The sequence below is a fragment of the Herpailurus yagouaroundi genome, unplaced genomic scaffold, assembly GCF_014898765.1.
Source record: "Herpailurus yagouaroundi ecotype Mexico unplaced genomic scaffold, PumYag 28, whole genome shotgun sequence".
Lineage (NCBI taxonomy): Eukaryota > Metazoa > Chordata > Mammalia > Carnivora > Felidae > Herpailurus > Herpailurus yagouaroundi.
In genome coordinates this window covers 76,783,530-76,803,846 of record NW_024412376.1, presented here as the reverse complement: position 1 = coordinate 76,803,846, position 20,317 = coordinate 76,783,530, and the positions used below count along the sequence as shown (strand labels likewise).

The window sequence follows — 20,317 nt, the reverse complement described above, 5'->3', positions numbered from 1 at the left end:
TTATTGAGAATTTACCATTTTCCAGGTATTCGTCTTAGCATTTTACATGTGTTAATTTAGTCCTTCCCTCATGTCTATGAGGTAAGTACTACCATTATACTTGCCCAAAGTCAGTCATTAGGTGGAGCAGCCTGTGAATCCTGTTCAGGCATTTATTATGTATCTGCTAGGATGAGCAACTACATATTAGGTCCTTAATAAATACCTATAGAATGAATGAATGAATGAATGAACCTCTGACTAAATGACCTGGCAGGATTCAATGCCAGGGTAATACCCAGTTAATGCTCAAAATACCCGAGGTCGCGGTTGGGACCTGCCCTCTCTTTGATCACCTTTCCTTCCCTTGGGATTCTCCTCACCCCAACTCCCATTGCTTTCATCCTAACCCCAGCTCTTTAGATGTTTCCCTCTCCCACTGAAACCATCTTTTTCTCAAAGTTGAAGTTCAAGGATCCACCAACACCCTCAGCCCTCTTTCCGTTTTCTCCTTGGCTAAAAATCAATACTGTTAATAATTTAATCCTTAACACCTGCAGGCAAAAATTTGCCCACCAGAAACGATTCTCACTTGGTAGGGATGAGGCAAAAGTGGAGTCCCTGGAAATATGCCCTCAGCTAGGTCTTTGCTGGGGATTCTCCTTTGATGGTGTTTAAGTCACGAGGTCATTGCACACACTCCTCGAATGAGGAAAGTTAAAAAAAAAAATTTTTTTTTTAATGTTTACTTATTTTAGAGATAGATGGAGCACAAGCAGGGGAGGGGCAGAGAGAGCCAGAGACAAAATCTGGAGCAGGCCCCAGGCTCTGAGCTGTCAGAGCACAGAGACCGACGCGGGGCTCAAACCCATGAGCTGTGAGATCATGACCTGAGCTGAAGTCGGGCGCTTAACCGACTGCGCCACCCAGGCGCCCCTCAAATGAGGAAAGTTTTAACAAATGTTTTTTATGTGGAAAACCTAGACGCTTCCAGGATTCCATAGGTAGGGAACCCATCACGATAAGAGCCACAGAAACTGATGTCCATAAAGACCTACGTCTATTTCTATCCTTTTCGCACACCTATGAAAATAATAACAACAATTGCCCAAAAGTGATTCCGCTAATCGCTTCTTCTGCATTTTGTGATGCCTTTATTGACCACAAATGCGGTGACGTAAAATGTCCACGATGACCCGGAGGGACAAGACAACAGGCTCGTAGTGACCTTGACCTAATACAACGAATAAGTGGAATGGCCAGAATTCTAGTTCGTTCTCCCGATCCTCCAAAATGGGTGCTTCCCGGTCCTTTGGCCCTGTGACACATTTACCTTCTGCGGGGGATCGGATGGAGATGCGCACGGTCCCACCCAGGCTGTGCATGGCTCCCTGAGGAGACCTTCACGGCACATGCCCTTCAAAAACCAACGAAACCTTCACTCATCTGGCGCGGTAATTACAGCATTTATTTTCTGAAGTCTTTTCTGAGTCAGATCCCATCGGCCCCAGGGAGAGAGACACATTCCTGTTCTGGATGTCAGACAAGAGTGTCAGCCCCAGCCACCCTGTTACTTCTTGTCACTGAAGTGACCCCCAGGAAACCACTGCAATGCTGCTTTTCTCCCGCCTCCCACCCTGGGTGCTGGCGCGGGTGCCTTCGCACAAATTCCAGCCTCTTCCTAAACTTGGAATTTCAATCCTTTTCAGAGTTTTTCTTTCTGTTTATCGTCTCCCCTTTCTCGTAGGCCAGACCATTTTTGCGTGTCTGTGTTGGTCTCAGATGCTCTTGAGTTGTTACCTTGTTTCATCGAATGCGCTTCAAAGCTCCCTTGGGGTAGGGCCTATGAGGTCGGGGATCTTGTCTTTCTTGGTCATGCCGTATGTGCTAGTACAGGACTCTCTGCCTGGTATGCAGTAGAAACTCAATAAATGTTTGCTGAATGAATGAGAAAGTCAAACTCCACTGAACTGAAGAAAAACACCAAACTACCTTAACACCGTGGCCCTAGGGTATTTAGGAATTTTACAAACAGACATTTCCAGACCCTGCAGGAGATCTGCAGAAATAGAATCTCCACGGCAGGAGCCTGGGGAATTTGTATTTTTAATAAAAACACCAGACGCTTCTTAGTATTAGGCAAATTTTTGAAACATGCCCCTGGGGTTCCAAATAAATATGCTTCACCTGGTCAGTGTCTCCAAGAGTACTTTCTTCACTGTCATTTGACACTCATTTATTGAGCAACTACTATAGAATTTCTGCGTCGGTGCCAAGGATTTATCTCTTTCCCGTTCTGTAACATTGTTTACACTGATTTGTAGGTTAATGGATCCTTTCACTCACTCATTCATTCATTCAACAAACACACATCGCCAGTCCATGATCGGCCAGTCGTGTCCAAACATGTTTGGTTGAAAGAGGAAATGTTCACTGAAGTTTTATCTCTGGGTCCCAGTTCAGCTGTTTTCACTGGGGCTGACAGGCAATTTATGGTGAGGTGGAGGGCTGAGGAGAAGGAAGGAGGGGGAAGAGTTGTGGCTTGGCCCTTTGTCAGTATTACAATATAGTCCTGCCCTTGGCAGTGAACAGGCTCCGAGGGACTGTCCAGATTCCTTCACTGGCCACAAATGTGGTTAGATAAAATATCATGTGCCACTGGGGCTAGGTAACGATTGCTTTTTCAATACAGAGATTTGAGGGGCAATGGTACATATGTAACACGGAGTGATTTTCTTCCGCTTGTGCAGGAAGGGTCATTTAATCCCCAAGCCTATTTTGTTCTTGCACTTGGCCTATGACTTTTGGTTTAAGTCTGGAATCCTTCTTGCTGGACGGTACCGTTTTATCAAGCAGACCTGAAATCGTCGGCTTGACCTTCTGCAGTTTTATGTGTGTTAATGGATGTTTTTACCCATGGCTGTCAGAGTCAAGTTAAATAGAGAAGGTGTGTGGGCAAGAAAGCACCTCTGTGCTCCTGAGCACTGTCTCCGGGGCCTGGATGCCTCTGCTGCTGCTATGTGGACCACCTTGGTGGTTCTGCAGGAGAATATATTCACCCCGCCTGCTTCCCAGGCTGGCTTTTCCCCATCTCTGCCACTATACCCCCAACTTTCAGGGTTTCTCGTTTTAGCTCTTTGACATCAAAAAGGAAGAAAGCCGACAAGCCCACAAATACGTGAAGTGTATCCCTTAATATTTCTAACTATTTTCTCACCGTCATCTCAATTGATACTCAGTTAATGAATAATTATTACTCAGTTATTATCACTCAATTATTACTCTAGTGCCAAGTTTATCCTTCCTTTCTCCCTCTCTTCCTCTTTCCCTCTGGTAATTTTTCTTGAGCAACTACTATATTGGGAGTCCCAGTAGTGGGGTGTCCATGCTAGAGGAAACGGTGTAATTGGGGAACTCTTTGTCAAAAGCTGTCTGTGAACTGTGTGCGTCAGACTGAGCTGGCGTGCTTTTGGGGGAAAGGCTTAAACCAGTCCAAACCTGTTGAATTTAATCCCTGTTGAATAGGGGCAGGAATGTGTTGTTAGCAAGTGCCCCTAGTGACTTGGATGCCACTAAGGTCAGAACGACTGGTGTTATCAGGGAAGATACAAATTCTGTGACCTAGGAGTCCGTCCTTGGTGGAATTACTTCACCTCTTCAGCTTTGGCTCCCTCAGCTAGAGAAACTCCAGGGACGCTGTGATGCATGGACATAATAATTGTAAACACAGTTTCTGGCACACAGCAGGTGCTTCATAGATGGGCATTACTTAACACTAGATGCTCTGGAGGATGAAACCTTTAGACAGCATAATTCTCATCACCCTTACCTTTTCCTAAAACCCATGTTTCTCCTGTACATCAGGGGTCCTCCGCTGTGGCTGCTCATTACAATCACGTGAGAGGCCGAGAAATTTTGAAAATCCTGATGCCAGGGCCCCACACCGATTCCATCAGAGTCCCTGGGGGTGGGACCGTGGCGTCGTGATTTTAAAAATTGCCCAGGTGACTCCAGATTGCATCTGGTCTACATTTCCTTCATTCTGTCCAATTCCCTTGGTGCGTGTCTCATAACACACTCGAGCCCTCAAGTTCATTTTTGGAAAAGAGCCTGTGGCTATGTCATGCCACTTGTGATCTGGAGGAGTATGCTTTTTGGTTGTTTTTAAGGGGCAGGTTCTGGTGCCTGTCTTGTTATTGTAAGGATGGGAACCATATGGTAAGTCTGGGATTAGGGCTACAGGGCAGAGCTGGTGAGAAATGTTATGAAGAGCACAGGTGGAGCTAGAAAGAAGCTCTGAGTAGAGCAAGAGGAACCGTAACAGGGATAGTCACTGAGGGAAGCTCAGAGGCTCTGCTGGAAGGATTGACAAATGAAAACTCTCCAAGCTTTACTGTAGGAGAAGGGGGGGGGTCCTTGTTAAACCCCTCTTCCACACTTAAACTTCTTTAAGACAAAAGCCAACCAACTACCTATGGATATGAATGAAAAGCATAACGGGACATTTGAGGAACCCAGGACAGGAATGCAGTGAGTTCCAGGAGGGGCTGGATGGGGGAGCCACCAAGCCGTCAGAGTTATTTCTCATAACCTCGTTTTTCTACTTCTCTTTGCACACTGTTTCATTGCTCTTTCTCTGGTGAACAGTTTTCTCTGCCTTTCTGGGCATTGGGCGGGGTGCATTGCTCCCTCACAGCCCCCAAGTTTATGTGTGAAATTTCTGGCTAAACAGAGAAACCCGAACTGCTCTTTGTTCCAGTTCCAAATTTTGCAGCAGAGGGCCTGATTGGCTTTCAGTCAGGTATTTCTTGTGACCACAGACAATTGCTTTTTCTAGCTCTCAACCAGCAACGACTTTTGTGCACAGGTGGTAAGTTTCTTTCCTTCAGATGTGGAACGATTTGGCTATAAAATGCACTTGTGATAACTAGGGCTGTAAGATGTGTGCTCGTCTTCCTCTATCATCTCATCTTTCCACGAGAAATTAATACTCATTGAGCCAGTCTGAGCAGGGACCTCCACATGGTGATTTGTTAGTGCTCTGATATATGTGGTCATCAGTCAAAAAAAAAAAAAAAATTACACAGGTTGGAGAACATACCACGTTTGTGACCGTCATTCAATGCAGAAAGAGAAGCTATGGCATATGAGCCAGTTTGTACGCATGAGTGTGTATGCACATCCACTATTTCAGTCTGAAACTTGTCAGTACACAAATTTAGATATACAACAAGGGTCTCCACAATTAACTAGCTACGGGACACTGGGTAAGATCTGGTTTACTGATCTATGAAACGGGGAATAAAAATAATACTTATTATCATGTGAGGCATCAATAAAATAACACATGAAGTGCTAAGCAAAACGCTTGGCATGTATAGCAATCAGTCAAAATATCTTAAATATTGTTGTTTTAATTTTTATTATTAAGGGGCTAATGTTGATAACTAAGTCCTAAAAGCTGAGACGGACATACAGGTGCTCTGTGGCATTATTTTAAAGTGCTGTGAATTCAGAACGCATTTTTAAAAAAAACTCTACCCGCGTTTGATACAATCTGGCAGTGCCTGCCACCAGGGGTCAAAGGCTACCTGTTGACTTTCTCTAGAGCCAAGGACAGAGAGAAGGGGGCGGGGAGAAAGCCCATTGGCAGTTGGTGATTCTGGCGGAAAGCTGGTTTAGAGATAAGCACTATTGAACGAGTTTCACTTTGCCCTACACCTCGGTGATGAAACTAACAGAGGTCACTATTTCCAGAAAGAGCAGGAGATAACCTCACTGTCCAGTCAACATTCCTTTCGTACAGGACAGAGTGCAAGTCCAAGGCTACGGACCGGGGACTCTGGCATACGTAACCCTCATAGAGGTTGTCCTCTCCTCTCTGGCTGATTGTACTAAAGCTGGTTGGGGAAGGGGAAGGAAACCAGCGTTTTTTGATTCTCTGGCATGTGCTGAGCGCTGGACTGTGTACTGTTCGCTATGTTGTAAGAAGCAACAAGCCTGTAATACAGGTACGAGCTCCGTTTTACAAATGGGAAAACGGATCGGGCCAGGGAGAGAGAGAGAAAGAGAGAGAGAGAGAGAGAGAGGAGAGAGAGACTGACTAATGTATCCAAGACCAATGCAACAACTAGCAAGAGGCAGAATTAGATATTTGTCAATATCTAAACACTATCAATTAGTTTTTCTGAGCTTTCAATTTGTCTAAATGGAGGCATACTAGATGTATGTCAATTCTCCCCAAAGTGATACATAGATTCAGCAATCCCAGTCAAAATTCCAGCAATTACTTTGACAGGCTGATCTCATGACATATGCACAAATACAAAGAGCCATGAATCAGCCCAGGGTGGGGTGGACTATATTTCGCACTTTCTTCTGAGAGTCGCTAGAGTAAGACAAACTGACAAATCAGGAGGAGTAGCAGAATAGGTAAGAATCTGGAGAAAAAAGTTTAAATTTGGAGGGCTTTCTTAGGTCACCAAGTAGGTGGTTTAGGCCAATTCTATTTTTTTTCTTTTTAGTTTATTTATTGAAAGAGAGAGAGAGAGAGAGACAGGCTCCTTTGAGTGCGAGTATGAGTGTGGGAGGGGCAGAAAGAGAGACTGAGAATCCCATGCAGGCTCCATGCTGTCAGCGCCGAGCCTGACTCGGAACTCGATCCTACGAACTGTGAGATCATGACTTGAGCTAAGTCAAGAGTCAGATGCTTAACCGACTGAGCCACCCAGGCTCCCCCCAGTTGTGTTATTTTACAGGACTCAAAAATGCTCAGTTCTCTGCCCACAGGGATGTTCACAGAAACGGAGGGCAGTAAATTGAATTGGTGATGGGAGAAGGACTGGGGGACAGAGGGTGGAATCCCACCCTGTTCCTTCTCCCTCCTTTAAGGTACTTTCCCTTAGTTGCCGTTTCAACGTAATTATAAGTGACCTGGGGACTGGATTCTTTTTCAGTTCTGCAACTGATTTTACCCTTTCCTTATTTAATATTACATTACACTAAATGATGTTTGAAAGGGAATAAGGAGCAATCTTTGAGCCACTAGAGGCATCAGAGAGTGGCCTTGACACCCTCATCATCTCCGTCAGTCCCTCAAAGGCAACCTCCAAACTCAGTTAAGCTAGGGGAAACCGAGGTGCTTAGCTTGCAAAATCTCCTCCAAGACCAGGACCCTAATTCTCAGCAATCTACTTGGGATTGCTGCCCTTCAAGCTCTCCATCTAGAAAACCACATCTGTAGATCTCTATTCGACCCATGTCATTCTAAAATTATGTAACCATATTTTCCTAGTTATGAAAAGCCCAGAGAAAAAAGCAGGCATTTTGATGATATCAACACTCAAATGTTCTAAGTAGCATTAAGAAGAAATGTTGTAATTAAGTGGTTTTTCTTGCTATTCATTTATTCGTTCACGTTCAGCAAGGAATATATATGTACCTGTTAGAAAAGGTTAGCTTGCAAAATAGAAAACCCAATTCAAACTAGCTTGGTGAACAAAAAGGATTTATTGGCTCACGTAACTGGAATATCCAGAGGAAGAGCGTGTTTTAGGGTTGTTTTTTTTTTTTTTTTTTGGTGATTCAGCAATGTGCTTCTCTCCATCGAGATATTACATTTCTCCTCATGCTGGTTAAATGTCCGTAGAAGTTCTAGGTTCACGTCTTCATACCAGGACAACTCTTCTAATGCAGCATTCACTGTACTGAGAAGAGCTTAGGCCAATGGTCCATGGACTGTGGGCCAGGGAACAGAAAACTGATTGACTACACCAGTGTGTGTGTGTGTGTGTGTGTGTGTGTGTGTGTTGGGTATCTGTGCGAAAATCTAGCACTGTTAAAATGAAGGAAGAAGGAAGGCACGCTGGGTTGCTGAACAAATGTTTAGTGTTGAATTTGTGCTCCACTCTGTGGGAGATAAAAATGTGAATCAGGGCAACTAGTGCTCTCAAGGATCTCAAAGGGAAATAATTGACTACCTACATATCACTGTGTTTCCCCTACATTACTTACCTTGAATGCTATTAACAAAGTCTCATGGGGGAGAATGTTGTTACATTTTGCATGATTTGTAGGCAGTGCCGTCCTGGAATCCCAGCGCTTACATAATGAACACACACACATAAAGAAAGCATTGGATAAGAAGAGAAAAAAAGCTAGAACATCTAAGATACTAATCCCTTTCATTTGAGCACATTTGTTTTTTGGTTGTAATAAGTCCCTCATTCTGCATTGGTAAAAAGAAAAATCAAACATAATATTCTTCCTCCCAGGGTTCCTGGGTGGCTCAGTTGGTTGAGCATTTGACTTCTGCTCAAGTCATGATCCCACAGTTCATGAGTTCAAGCCCTGCCTTGGGCTTGTTGCTGTCAGCACAGACACAGCCTGCTTTGGATCCTCTGTATCCCTCTCTCTGCTCCTCCCCCACTCGCACTCTCTTCCTTCTCTCTCAAAAATAAAATAAACGTTAAAAAAATTTCTTCCTCCCTGGAGCTCCCTTACTTTAAGATATTCCCGTGTATTTTAGGGGTTCATTTGACTTGTCTCTCATTTGGAAACTATCATTGTGGTGGATTGAATAATGATCCCCCAGGGATATTCTGTCCCAATGCCTGGAACTGTGAATATTGCCTTACATCCAAAGGGACTTTGCAGATGTGTCTAAATTAAGGATTTTGCGATGGGGAGATTTCCTAGATTATCCAACTGAATCTTATGTAATCGCAAGAGTCCTAATAAGAGGGCAGCCAGCAGGTCAAAGGAGGACGAGGTCGGATGCGATCTGGAGGTTGGAGTGAAGCACTCTGAAGGTGGAGGAAGTTGGACCAGGAGCCAAGCCAAGCAGGTCGTCTCTGAGAGTGGAGGAGACGAGGAAACAGACTCTACCCTGGAGCCCACAGAAGGCTCCTCGTAGGATTCACTGTGGGCTTCTGACCTCCAGGAGTCTAACAGAATAAATTTGTGTTTTAAGCCACTACATTTGTGGCAGTTTGTCATAGCAGTGAAGGAAACCGACCGTCCAATCCCTCTTCCCCCACCGCCGGACGGACCTCCTTGCTCTCAACCCTGCAGCTACCTTAGAGATCTTTTTAAAAAAAATTTTTTTTTCAACGTTTATTTATTTTTGGGACAGAGAGAGACAGAGCATGAACGGGGGAGGGGCAGAGAGAGAGGGAGACACAGAATCGGAAACAGGCTCCAGGCTCCGAGCCATCAGCCCAGAGCCTGACGCGGGGCTCGAACTCCCGGACCGCGAGATCGTGACCTGGCTGAAGTCGGACGCCCAACCGACTGCGCCACCCAGGCGCCCCTAGAGATCTTTATAGAGTGCAAATCTGTTTGTTTAAATCTCTTCAAAGGCCCCCTCACAGATTAGGAGATAATGTCCACATCCCTTTATAATTCCCTCATCTCCTTCCATAGCAGTTCCCTTCTCTTTGTCCTCTGGTCTTCCTTCTTCCCTTTCTTTTTCGCTGGTTCTCACTCTAGACCCTGGGCTTTTGCAAATGCCGGCTCTTTGTCTGGAAGGGGTGTCTACCCGCTCTGTCTGGGAAATGCCTTTCTTTCCGTATCTCCTGGACTATGGGGCCTTCTGCGCTGCCCTGGACAAAGTCGACTGCTCCCTTGTCAGTGATCCCAGCACACTCTCTGTGCGTCTTGATGACACAGCACGTACCACCCTGTGTTGTCATTGTGCTGTTGGCAGGGGCTGATCCTAAGCAGAAACGTGGGAAGAATCCAAGAAATATTTGCCAAAGGCATCGATGAGTATGCCTGTGTCACCTCAGCGTGCCTCCAGGCCTTCAGGGAGCCCGGCCGACTCACCTTTCCTCCTCCAGCATAGTGCAGATGGACTTTAAAACAGCTCCTCTGGGTTGGTATTTACCACGCGGACTTACATCTCAGTCATAAGCTTTCAAGCCAGATAAAACACTCCAGGAAAGGCTGGGGTGGGAGACCAGTCCAATGGATATGCTTAATGGATATAGGAACAACAGGTCCAGCATGGAAATATTTTTAGGAGGAAAGATAGACAAAAATTATAAATCATGGAGTGTGTTCGAGTTCATATTTAGCCTTTAATCATTTCAAAGTACTTTGAAAGGAAACAAACCCCACATGAGGGCGGTGTTTCCTTCCTTATTGTTTTTTTTTTTTTTTTCTCACTTCCCAGGCTCAGATTCCCCACTTCCCCACTTCTGCTTCTTGGGATTATCTCCAAAGCAAACTATCCATCCCCAGGTTTTTGTCTCAAGGTCTGCTTGTAGGAAAACCCAAACTCATGCACTGTTTAAAACCACATGGCCACACATCAGGGAAAGTCAAGACTTTTATGACTTCATTATGGGGTGGAGATAAGAACATTTTGCTGCCCTTTCATTTGGAGTTTCACTGCCTATGCTAAGCATCTGGTAGGTTAGAGAATGTTCTGCTTCTCTTCCCCCTGACTGGCGGCAGCTCCCTCTCGGGGGGGGCCACGTCAGTCTGCACTCCCTAGTTATAACACCCAGAATCAAGCCAGATCAGATATAAAACTAATGGAGGACTATCTAATGCAAACATGCCATTAAAAAAAAAAAAAAAAAGACTGTTTTCTATCATTCTTGGATTTGACCTGTGAAGCTCTCAGAAAGGCACATGGAAACAATCACAATGAAAGGATCTCATGCATTTTTGGGGGCAAACTTTTTCATTCAAAATATTCTTTATGTTTGGATCCCATCACATTAGAAGATTTGAGAGAAATTGTTAGGTTTTCTTTTCAAAGCTACAGATTTCCTGTTTAATAATAATGATCATTATTATGATCATTATTATTAATGATAATTATTTGGTAGAGATAAAGTGGCTCAGTTTGAGGGTTCAGTTAGAATTTTGTCTATTCACTGTATATTTTTTCTATTGAATAAATTGTTAATTTTGTTTGAGGATCCCAACGCAGTTCATGGTAACAGTGACAACTTTTCACATTTTCCTGGGAAGGCCAACTACATGTAAAGTACCAACTATAGAGGCTTTATTCTTTTTTTTTTTTTTTTTTAGAGAGAGCTCACACTCGCGTGCAAGTGGGGAAGGGGCAGAAAGAGAGGGAGAGAGAATCTTAAGCAGGTGGAAGTTGGCGAGGGGCAGAGGGAGATTGAGAGAAAATTTTTTTTTTAATGTTTACATATTATTGAAGGACAGAGAGAGAGAGATAGAGCATGAGTGGGGAGGGGCAGAGAGAGAGAGAGGGAGACAGAATCTAAAGCAGGCTCCAGGCTCTAAGCTGTCAGCACAGAGCCTGACATGGGGCTTGAACTCATGAACCATGAAATCATGACCTGAGTCGAGGTCAGACGCTTAACTGATGGAGCCACCGGACGCCCCAGATTGAGAGAGAATCGTAAGCTGGCTGTACCAAGCCCAGCTCAGAGCCTGAGTCAGGTCTCGATCTCACAATGGTGAGATCATGACCTGAGCTGAAATTAAGAGTCCAAATGCTTTACCGACTGAGCCACGCAGGTGCCCCTATTTTTTAATACATCAGAGCCATCTTGACTTTCTGAGCTTTATTTTTATAACTTGGAATATCAGAAAAAATTCATCATCTTGCTTCTTTTAAAGCAGGTGCATCAGGACCTCAATGGTTATAATAAAGATGATCAAATTAACCTCAGGTTGTCATGCATCTGACTGTGGACTCAACGGCAGGTAAGGCCTTGACTTTCTGAAGGATAGAACTTTGCCTCTTGACCCCAGTCATGACACTGAAGAGTGACGTGAAGTCTCAACCTGACACCCTTTGACCTAGAAGGGGGTAAAAAAAAAAAAAAAACACCCAGCTCTTGTGTTGCCCACAGAAAGAGTTGATCCTCACATTTCCCCATTAAGACTTGATTATAGGCAAAGAGTTTCTCTGAGTGCTTTCTGTAGAAGTAGGAGATTCTTTGCCCCTAGCCTCCCAAACCCAGTATAGGTCTGAAGATTTGAGCCAGAAATACATTCCATGGGTACACTGTAGACTCTGTCGCCAATAAATTTGTATGTGGAAACCCCAACCCCCAGTGTAATGGTATGTGGAAATGGAGCTTTTGAGAGATAATTAAGTTTAGGTGAAGTCACGATGGTGGGGGCTTCATGATGGGATTAGTGCCCTCATTAGAAGAGATACCAGTGAGCTTGCTGTCTCTCTCTCCACAGCATGTGAAGCCACGGTGAGAAAGCATCTGCATGTAAGACAGGAAGAGGGACTCACTAGAAACCAGCCATGCTTCTTCTAGCCTGATCTTGGACTTCCAGCTTCCAGAACTGTGAGAAAATAAATTGGTGTTGTTTAAGCCACCTAGTCGATTGTATTTTGTTACGGCAGCCAGAGCCGAATAGTACAGAATATAAACTCCAGAAGCACCACTTAGATCTGTAGAGAACTCAAATATTCTTACCTCTCTGAGACTTTACATAAAACGTATAGTTTATCCTGATAACCATGGCTCCTGGAATCAAACATATACTGGCCATAGACCAGAAAGAAGAGGTCCTGGCTACTTCTGTACTCTTCATATATGTTTGTCAAATATGAAAGACACTGTTAATCCATATGCTTACCATGGATGCAATTTACCACGTATAAACTATAGTTCCTACATAATTAACCTTGAATTAAAAAAAAAATCAATGCTTGGGAAATAGGTTTCTATGAGAAAATCCTGGAATGACTGGGTTTATTTAATTAAAAAAAGATAAATTCGGGAATATTTTAATGTTATTGGAAATCCAAGTACCAGTTTTCCCTTCCACATTAAGGGTCACTCTGCACCATTATATTTGGTACAAAGGGGAAAAAATTACGTTCAGCCATGTCTAGTTGACTTGGCTTCAGATGGTGTGCAGTGCTCTTGGCATGTCATTCCAGAAGACGCGTTCAAGTCTAATCCTTTTTAAGGTCTCATTGTCAGGATAAGATTTGCAGACGTGCTAGTATACTTTTAAGTGTCCATGAGGTACCTGTTAGAAAATAAACATGCACACACCTCTCCCAAGGACCAATACAAATTCTCAGAAATAATACATATTAAACACATGAAAAGGAAGAGAGTCATTTCCCTAATTGACTCATAATTTACAAGGTTTTATATGTTCACAATAAAATTGGCTCTTAATTGCCCCATTTACTGACCCCTTAATGGCAACTTCCTTAGCTATACAAACACTCCTCTTATTTCCATTCTTTAACCCAGTATTTCCCACAACATGGTCCTCAGACTACCTGAATCGGAATGATCTGGAATGATGGTTAAAAATGCTGGTACCTGAAAATAAATGTCTAAGGCAGGGGCATGTTAAAAAGCCACCAGGTGATCACTATACCACCAAAACTTGAGAACACCCATTTTCACTGCTATGAGGAAAGGATTCATTTTTTTTCCCCCTCTGTTTCTACTGGATGCAAAACAAGAGCAAACTCTCCCTGCCACTTTTTTTATTTCAGAGATTGTGTGGGCCCAGGAATGGGTTGTAAAATTGAGTAGTTAGTGTATTCTGAAGATTTTTTCTGGATGTGCACGCCCACCTTTTGGAACTGGCACAAGGGGGCAAAGTCCTGAGGGACACAAAGGAATAGATGTGCACAAACACCCAACCAACAGGTAAGCCACAGTGTTGAGTGATTTCTGTTTAGTTCTCAACGTTTGGTGGTTTCTTCCTTGTATCCATCTGTCCTTTTTTCCATTTAAAAAACTTACATGTATAAGTGTATTGAATTGAATGAACATGATATTTGGTTTGTGACATAGCCTCATCATTGGTTCGTGCGTGGTCTTTAGTCATTCAGTCAGCTACTTTAAATAATGCAATAACTACCTGAGAACATACCACTAAATTGAGAGCTAGGGCCTTGAGAGTAACTTACAATTAACCACATGATACCTCCTATCAAACTATCCTTCGTCATCCTTCCCCCTCATCCCATGTTCAGCACTAACTGCTTTGCTTATGGTGTACTTCTTTTTGATATTTAAACGCATCGTTAAAAAATGCGTTGTGTGTACGTTGTGGTTCATCATTTTTGAGTGCTGTATTATATTCTGCTCTGAAAATAGGTCATAGCTTATTAATCTACTCAACTGCTGGGAGCATCTGTGTGTTTCCAGGTTTTTCCTGTTATGAACAGCACTACTGACAATATGAAATACTGAAGAAGAGGCGGATCTTCGGGATCTCTTGCAAGTTGCTGGTAGGAGTATAAACTGGGGTAATGACTTTGGTGGTAATAGTTTGGCATTATCTACCTAAGTTGAGCATTCAGATACCCTAAGCACTCAGCAATTCCACGCCTAAGCACACACTCAACAGAAACTACGGCGATGTGCAAACGGAGATGTATGCAAGAATACCCAGAGCAGTGGGGCAGCGCAATTGGAACAAGTTCAGAACCCTCAAGCGCAGGTAACAGGGCAGGATGGGGGTGGGAGAGCCCGAGGTAGAGTGCAGCAGGGGTTTGAAGGGGAAGAGAGGTGGGAAAACAACCACCTGAGGTCAGTTAGTTCCACCTATAGTTCTCAGTTTCCAAGTACTGACCTTTCAAACTCGGGCACTAGTGCTGGGGACCCCTGGAGCTGAGGTCTGAAGGCACTCACTGTGTGGCCCAAGGTGATGGCAAGGGTGGAGCCAGTGCAGAGCCCGTTTCCCCTCCTGTTTTCCCTTTTCTCCACCAAGCTGAGCTGGTGGGCCTCCTTCCCGGACCACCCTGCCCCCACCTTCAGACTCCCAAGTTCAAACCACCCCCACCCAGAGAAGTTCTCAGTTTCCTCTCTGTGGTTTCTTCAACCTCGGCCTTTGGGGAAGGATCAACAGTTGTTCAGCAACCCAGTCATCTGTGTGGGTGTTTTCAAACTTGGTACTCAAAGCTTACAGTTAGCAAAACCTCAGGCTTCGGAGCACCCTCCGTATGTATATTTCAGTTCTCTCTCACAACTTCCTAGGAAGTAGGGAGCATTGGTGTGATTATTCTGATCTCACAGCTGAAGACACAGATTCTGAAAAGACAAATGACTCACTAAAGTCACAGGGTGATTAAGTGGCAGAGCTGGAAGACAAGTTCTGGCTCCTGCCTGGTTCGGGTGACACTGCACATATCTCACTGTTTCCTTAGGCGTGTGTCTAATGTAAAGACAGGTTTCTTGTGGTTCCCATTGCACAGCAGCTCTCTTGTTAGAATTTTTTCTAGTTGTTTTTTGTGATAGTAGAAGGAAACCATGTTTTAAAATGCTATTTATATGCTCAGACACCTTAGTGAAGGATCATGCCTCTCTGTCTCAAAATACAAGAAAATGGATTAAAGGTCTCACAACAAATAAATCTCTTTGGAAACCCTTTTTAATAGGTTTTTAACGGGTGCTGCTGATGCCCTGTCCAGACCGACCCCTTTTATTAGGCTAGGACAACCAGCCCCCAACTACTCTTTATTTATTTTTTTAATTTTTTTTCAATGTTTATTTATTTTTGAGAGAGAGAGGCAGAGCGCTATCAGGGGAGGGGCAGAGAGAGAAGGAGACACAGAATCCGAAGCAGGCTCCAGGCTCTGAGCTATCAGCACAGAGCCCAATGCGGGGCTTGAACCCATGAACCGTGAGATCATGACCTGAGCCGAAGTTGGACACTCAACTGACTGAGCCACCCAGGCCCCCCAAGTCCCCAACTACTCTTAAGTGTTGACTGCTAATGACTCAGGGCTCCCCTTTCTCCAGAAGACTGACCTCTGCCCAAGGGAATTGGCTATCCCAGAGATGTCTGGAAACAGCCCCCTCCTTGGCCTGTAGCTATTGACTGCATGATCCTGTAAAGGCCAGGGCCCCTTGTCTGAAGCAGGGTTAACTGGTGCCATACATGCTCCAAAGACACCAGTGGGCTCCTGGTAAGGGTAGCTCTGTTGCCTCTTTCCCTGATTTCTCCTGTCCCCTTGCTTCCTTAATCCCTTCCTCCTGAATGCTCCTCCAATAAATCATTTGCAAAAGAATTCCTGTCTCAGGCTCTGCTTCCGGGGAACCCCACCTAAGATATCCTTCAGTTAATTGAGAATGTATTAATACATTCTAGGTGCTATAGAGTAGTATGAAAAATGTGGTATATTTGATGTTCAACATTTACCTTTTCTAATGTCCTTTGAGACTTCTTCTTTTTGCTATGATCTAAAAGTGTGCCGTTTAATTTCTTAGTGTTTTGGTGATTTTCCTGTAATCATTCTGTTATGGATTTTTAGATTAATTCCATTATGACAAGAGGATCTACTTTGTATCATCTATCAGTCATGGTCTAATAATAAAACCACCAGGATATATATGTTTATCTATTTTATATATAGATATGACATATGTGATATATATATAATATAATATATATATTATATTATATATATATATCCCACTAAGTCTGCTTTTCATATACATGCACATATGTTTATGCTTATATTACATTTATAAGGATTTGTTACAGGGATTTGACCTTATGCAATTGTGGTGCAATCTCTGCAAGGCAGGACAAGCATTTATTTGGAAAGAGAAGGCAGATGTAATGTGTGAAGAACAAGATCCGGAATCCAAAGAATAAGCCCATGAGGACAGGCTGAAACCCATGTTGGTTTTGGTTGCCTCTGACTTTAACGGTATGAGTGTCATGCATTAGCTGGGTCCTTCATCATGAACTCAACACGTAGCTCAGGCCCAGGAATTGGAGGAGCTAAGGGGGACCCAGGGGAAGTGGGGCAGTTGCAGCCCAGTTGCTGCCTCACACCAAGGAGGTGAGTCAGCATAGCAGTGACAATGGGTGTCAGCTACAAAGTGACTGATGCTTTGCTGCCTCCCTCAGTCTCAAAGCTGAGTCTGTTTTGTGCCCTACCCAAATCTAAAACAAAACCACCCCAGTCCCTCCTTCCTCAACTTGGAACCTATGCATATCTTCTTAAACTGTATTTAATTTTCAAATAAAGACAGTAGCAGCTTCATGTTTCCACTGACCATGACACAGCTATGCCATATACAACCTCAAACACACATCCCTTTCCCCAAAAAAGGATACAAAATCCACCCCTGACACACACTTTTAAAAATCTTTGGATGATGTTTATCTTTGCATTCCAGAAATACTCTTCCTTATCCCTTTTGTGTACTAGCAGCATTATTTTCCCTTAATGATCAGTATCAGTCATCCCAATGAATTAAAGTAACCACTCTCTTCGCCTGTTGATTCAGTGGCATGACAAACCCAAGTGGCCGGCAGGCAGTCTCAAGTTTTAGGAAGAATCATTGTTGTGTCCACTAGTGGAAGTGTTATTCCCTTTGGAACCAAGACCTCCCAACCAGCGAAGCCTAAACTTGTGGGGCTAGGAAGCAAAAACTCTTCTAGTGGATCATTGCAGTTCATAGGGAGAGGATTCACTTTCATGTCCACCCTGTGATTCCCAATCCCATGAATTCTAGGGAAAGAACACCATATATTGTCCACTAATTTAGACCATTTACTGCATTCTGAAGGACATTTCTCCAGCCTTGCAAGATGCTGCCACCATCACTGGGTCATAAAAAGGCTGTTCCACCATTCTTGTAAGCTAATTGTTTCAGGATGATGGAAAACATGGGAAAACCAGTGAACTCTATGATCATGGACCCTTCTCCACATTTCATTTTCTGTGAAATGAGCTCCTGTGTCAGAAGTAATTCAGTGTGTAGTACCATGATAGTGGACTTATTCTGGAAATCCATGAATGATAGTTTTGGTGGAAGCATTGAGGCAGGAAAGGAAAATCCGTATCCAGAGTCAACTATCTCCTCCAGTGAAAATAAAGCACTATCACTCCCATGGTTGAAGAGGTAAACTTTAATCAACCTGCCACTCAGCATTTGGCCAATTCTCTGGGAATGGTGCCATTCTGGAAGTATAGCATTGGCTTCTGCTGTTGGCAGATTGGTCAATCAGGTGTGGCTGTAGCCAGACTGACCTTGGTGAGCAGAAGTCCATGTTGCTGAGTCTATGCATAGCTCTTATCCCTGCTGCTATGGCCATTTTTTCATTACCCCATTGGGCAATGGCGGGAGTGACTGGGTGATTGAATCAGAACATTACGAGGAAATTGGTGTTTCTGTAAAATCAATCTGTTTGATTGAAACCCTTTAGAAAAGAGGGATTAAGTAAAGAAGCAGTTCTGGAAGAAAAAAAGGAAAAGAAACAAACTTAAAATCTAGATAGACACCATAGGTTAGTAATCTCAGGAATATCATACAGCAATATTATTAATGAAAAACAAAACCAAATTATTGAATATTTGAAAAGAATGGGTGATTATTTTTTATCTCCCCATCTTCTCTCTTTTTCTTTTTAAAATTCGTATACCAAGGAGATCAGAAACTACCTATGAGGCATGAGGGGGCATGGTTACAATCAGCGAATCCTCAGGGTGTTCTGAAGGAACAAATGTTAGGGGAATCACAGCTCCCTGCAAATCATTCTTGCTTTCTAAATCTGCGTTTTCTGCTCCCATAGTCTCATTTCCCCTTCAAATCCTGTGTTACTGCTGCAATTTTCTTTCTTTCTTTTTTATTTAAAGTTTATTTATTTACTTATTTAGAGAGAGAGAGAGAGAGAGAGAGACAGTGAGAGTGGGGGAAGGGCAGAGAGAGGGAGAGAGAGAATCCCAAACTGGTTCCACACTGTCAGTGCAGAGCCTGACTCAGAGCTTGAACTCATGAAACTGTGAGATCATGACCTGAGCTGAAACCAAGAGTTGGACGCTCAACGGACTGAGCCACCCAGGCACCCCTTTGCTACAATTTTCTTCTCTCTAGGGAATAAAAAATGCATCCTGGATTTATACTTTCCTTGGGGCAGCTGCGTTTCAGTTCACAGATGATATTGTTATTGGTATAAAAAATAGCAAGGATGCATAAATCGGCATTTGGTGGCCAATGTTTTGTTATGTTCAGGTCAATATTACCTAGTAAAATTATTGTATCTTTGTTACCGTGTTGCTTGAGTGAGTTTTCCTAATTAATATTTTTTGTGTCTGTTACTGACTGATAAACTGTGTTTTTCTTTTGCTTCTATTACTTCAAAGCCAATTTATCAAACTACCTGGTTTTACAACATTTCATTAGTAGATTCAACCATCTATGTCAATTGATTACGCTTGTATGCCTCTGACCCCAAGATTTTTAAATGATGTGGAAGACAGATGGCGGTGTAGGAGGACGCTGGGCTCACTGCATCCTGCTGATCACTTAGATTCCACCCACACTTGCCTAAATAACCCAGAAAACCACCAGAAGACTAGCAGAACAGATTCTCTGGAGCCAAGCGTAGATGAGAGGCCCACGGAAGAGGCTAGGAAGGGCAGAGAGGCGGTGCATGCTACACAGACTGGCGGGAGGGAGCTGGGGCAGAGGGGCGGCCCGCCGGCAAAGCAGAGCCCCTGAGTCTGGCTTGCAAAAGCAGAGGGGCTGGACGGAGTGTGTTCTGACAGCAAGCGGGACTTAACATCTGGAAGGTTATAAGCTAACAGCTCTGCTTGGAGAACGGGAGGGCTGGAGGACAACGGGAGGGAGAGTTGTTGAGCCCCGGATGACAGCTTGGCAGGGAACAAAGGCGCTCGCCAGTGCCATCTCCTTCACCCATCCCCCAGCCAAAATTCCCAAGGGAGCCAGTCAGGGAACTTGCTTGCACCGTGCAAACACCCAAGGCTGTGCTTCTGCGGATCCATCCCTCTGTCGGCAGGTCTGACTCACTCCCGGTGCCTCAGGGCCCCTCCTGAAGCAGACCTCTGAAGGAAAAGCAAGCTGAGCCTACCCCTCCTGCCCCTGTGCACCTTGCCGATCCACCCCAGCTAATACACCAGATCCCCAGCACCACAAGCCTGGCAGTGTGCAAGTAGCCCAGACAGGCCACCCCACCCTACAGTGAATCCTGCCCCTAGGAGAGGGGAAGAGAAGGCACACACCAGTCTGACTGTGGACACAGCGGTGGGCTGCGGGCAGACATCAGGTTGGACTGCGGCCCCGCCCACCAACTCCAGTTATACACCACAGCACAGGGGAAGTGCCCTGCAGGTCCGCACCACTCCAGGGACTATCCAAAATGACCAAACAGAAGAATTCCCCTCAAAAGAATCTCCAGGAAATAACAACAGCTAATGAACTGATCAAAAAGGATTTAAATAATATAACAGAAAGTGAATTTAGAATAATAGTCTGAGACAAAGTACCAGAGACCTTGCTACAAGCATGAAACCTACAGACATCACAATGACTCTAAACCCATATCTTTCTATAACACTGAATGTAAATGGACTAAATGCGCCAACCAAAAGACATAG

The 20,317-nt window shown here is 44.0% G+C and overlaps 1 protein-coding gene and 1 long non-coding RNA gene across 3 annotated transcripts in view; one reads left to right on the top strand and one right to left on the bottom strand.

Moving 5' to 3' along the window:
• The first annotated feature begins 5,841 nt into the window (after window positions 1–5,841).
• LOC121031413 (uncharacterized) lies at window positions 5,842–12,296 on the top strand. The gene is made up of 5 exons (XR_005790707.1): window positions 5,842–5,990; window positions 9,686–9,853; window positions 10,154–10,391; window positions 11,584–11,670; window positions 12,160–12,296. It is a non-coding gene; the product is annotated as an uncharacterized LOC121031413 (long non-coding RNA).
• Window positions 12,297–12,699: 403 nt separating this feature from the next.
• The window catches only part of ETNPPL (ethanolamine-phosphate phospho-lyase), a 52,559-nt gene continuing 44,941 nt past the window's right edge, over window positions 12,700–20,317 (bottom strand). The window contains exon 13 of one of the 2 annotated variants that reach the window (XM_040476509.1): window positions 12,700–12,963. In XM_040476509.1, coding sequence (XP_040332443.1) covers window positions 12,934–12,963 — 30 coding nt within the window. In that variant the 3' untranslated portion in view covers window positions 12,700–12,933. Of the gene's footprint in view, window positions 12,964–17,809; window positions 18,155–20,317 lie in introns of those variants that run through there. The other variant, XM_040476516.1, reaches the window with a different exon arrangement.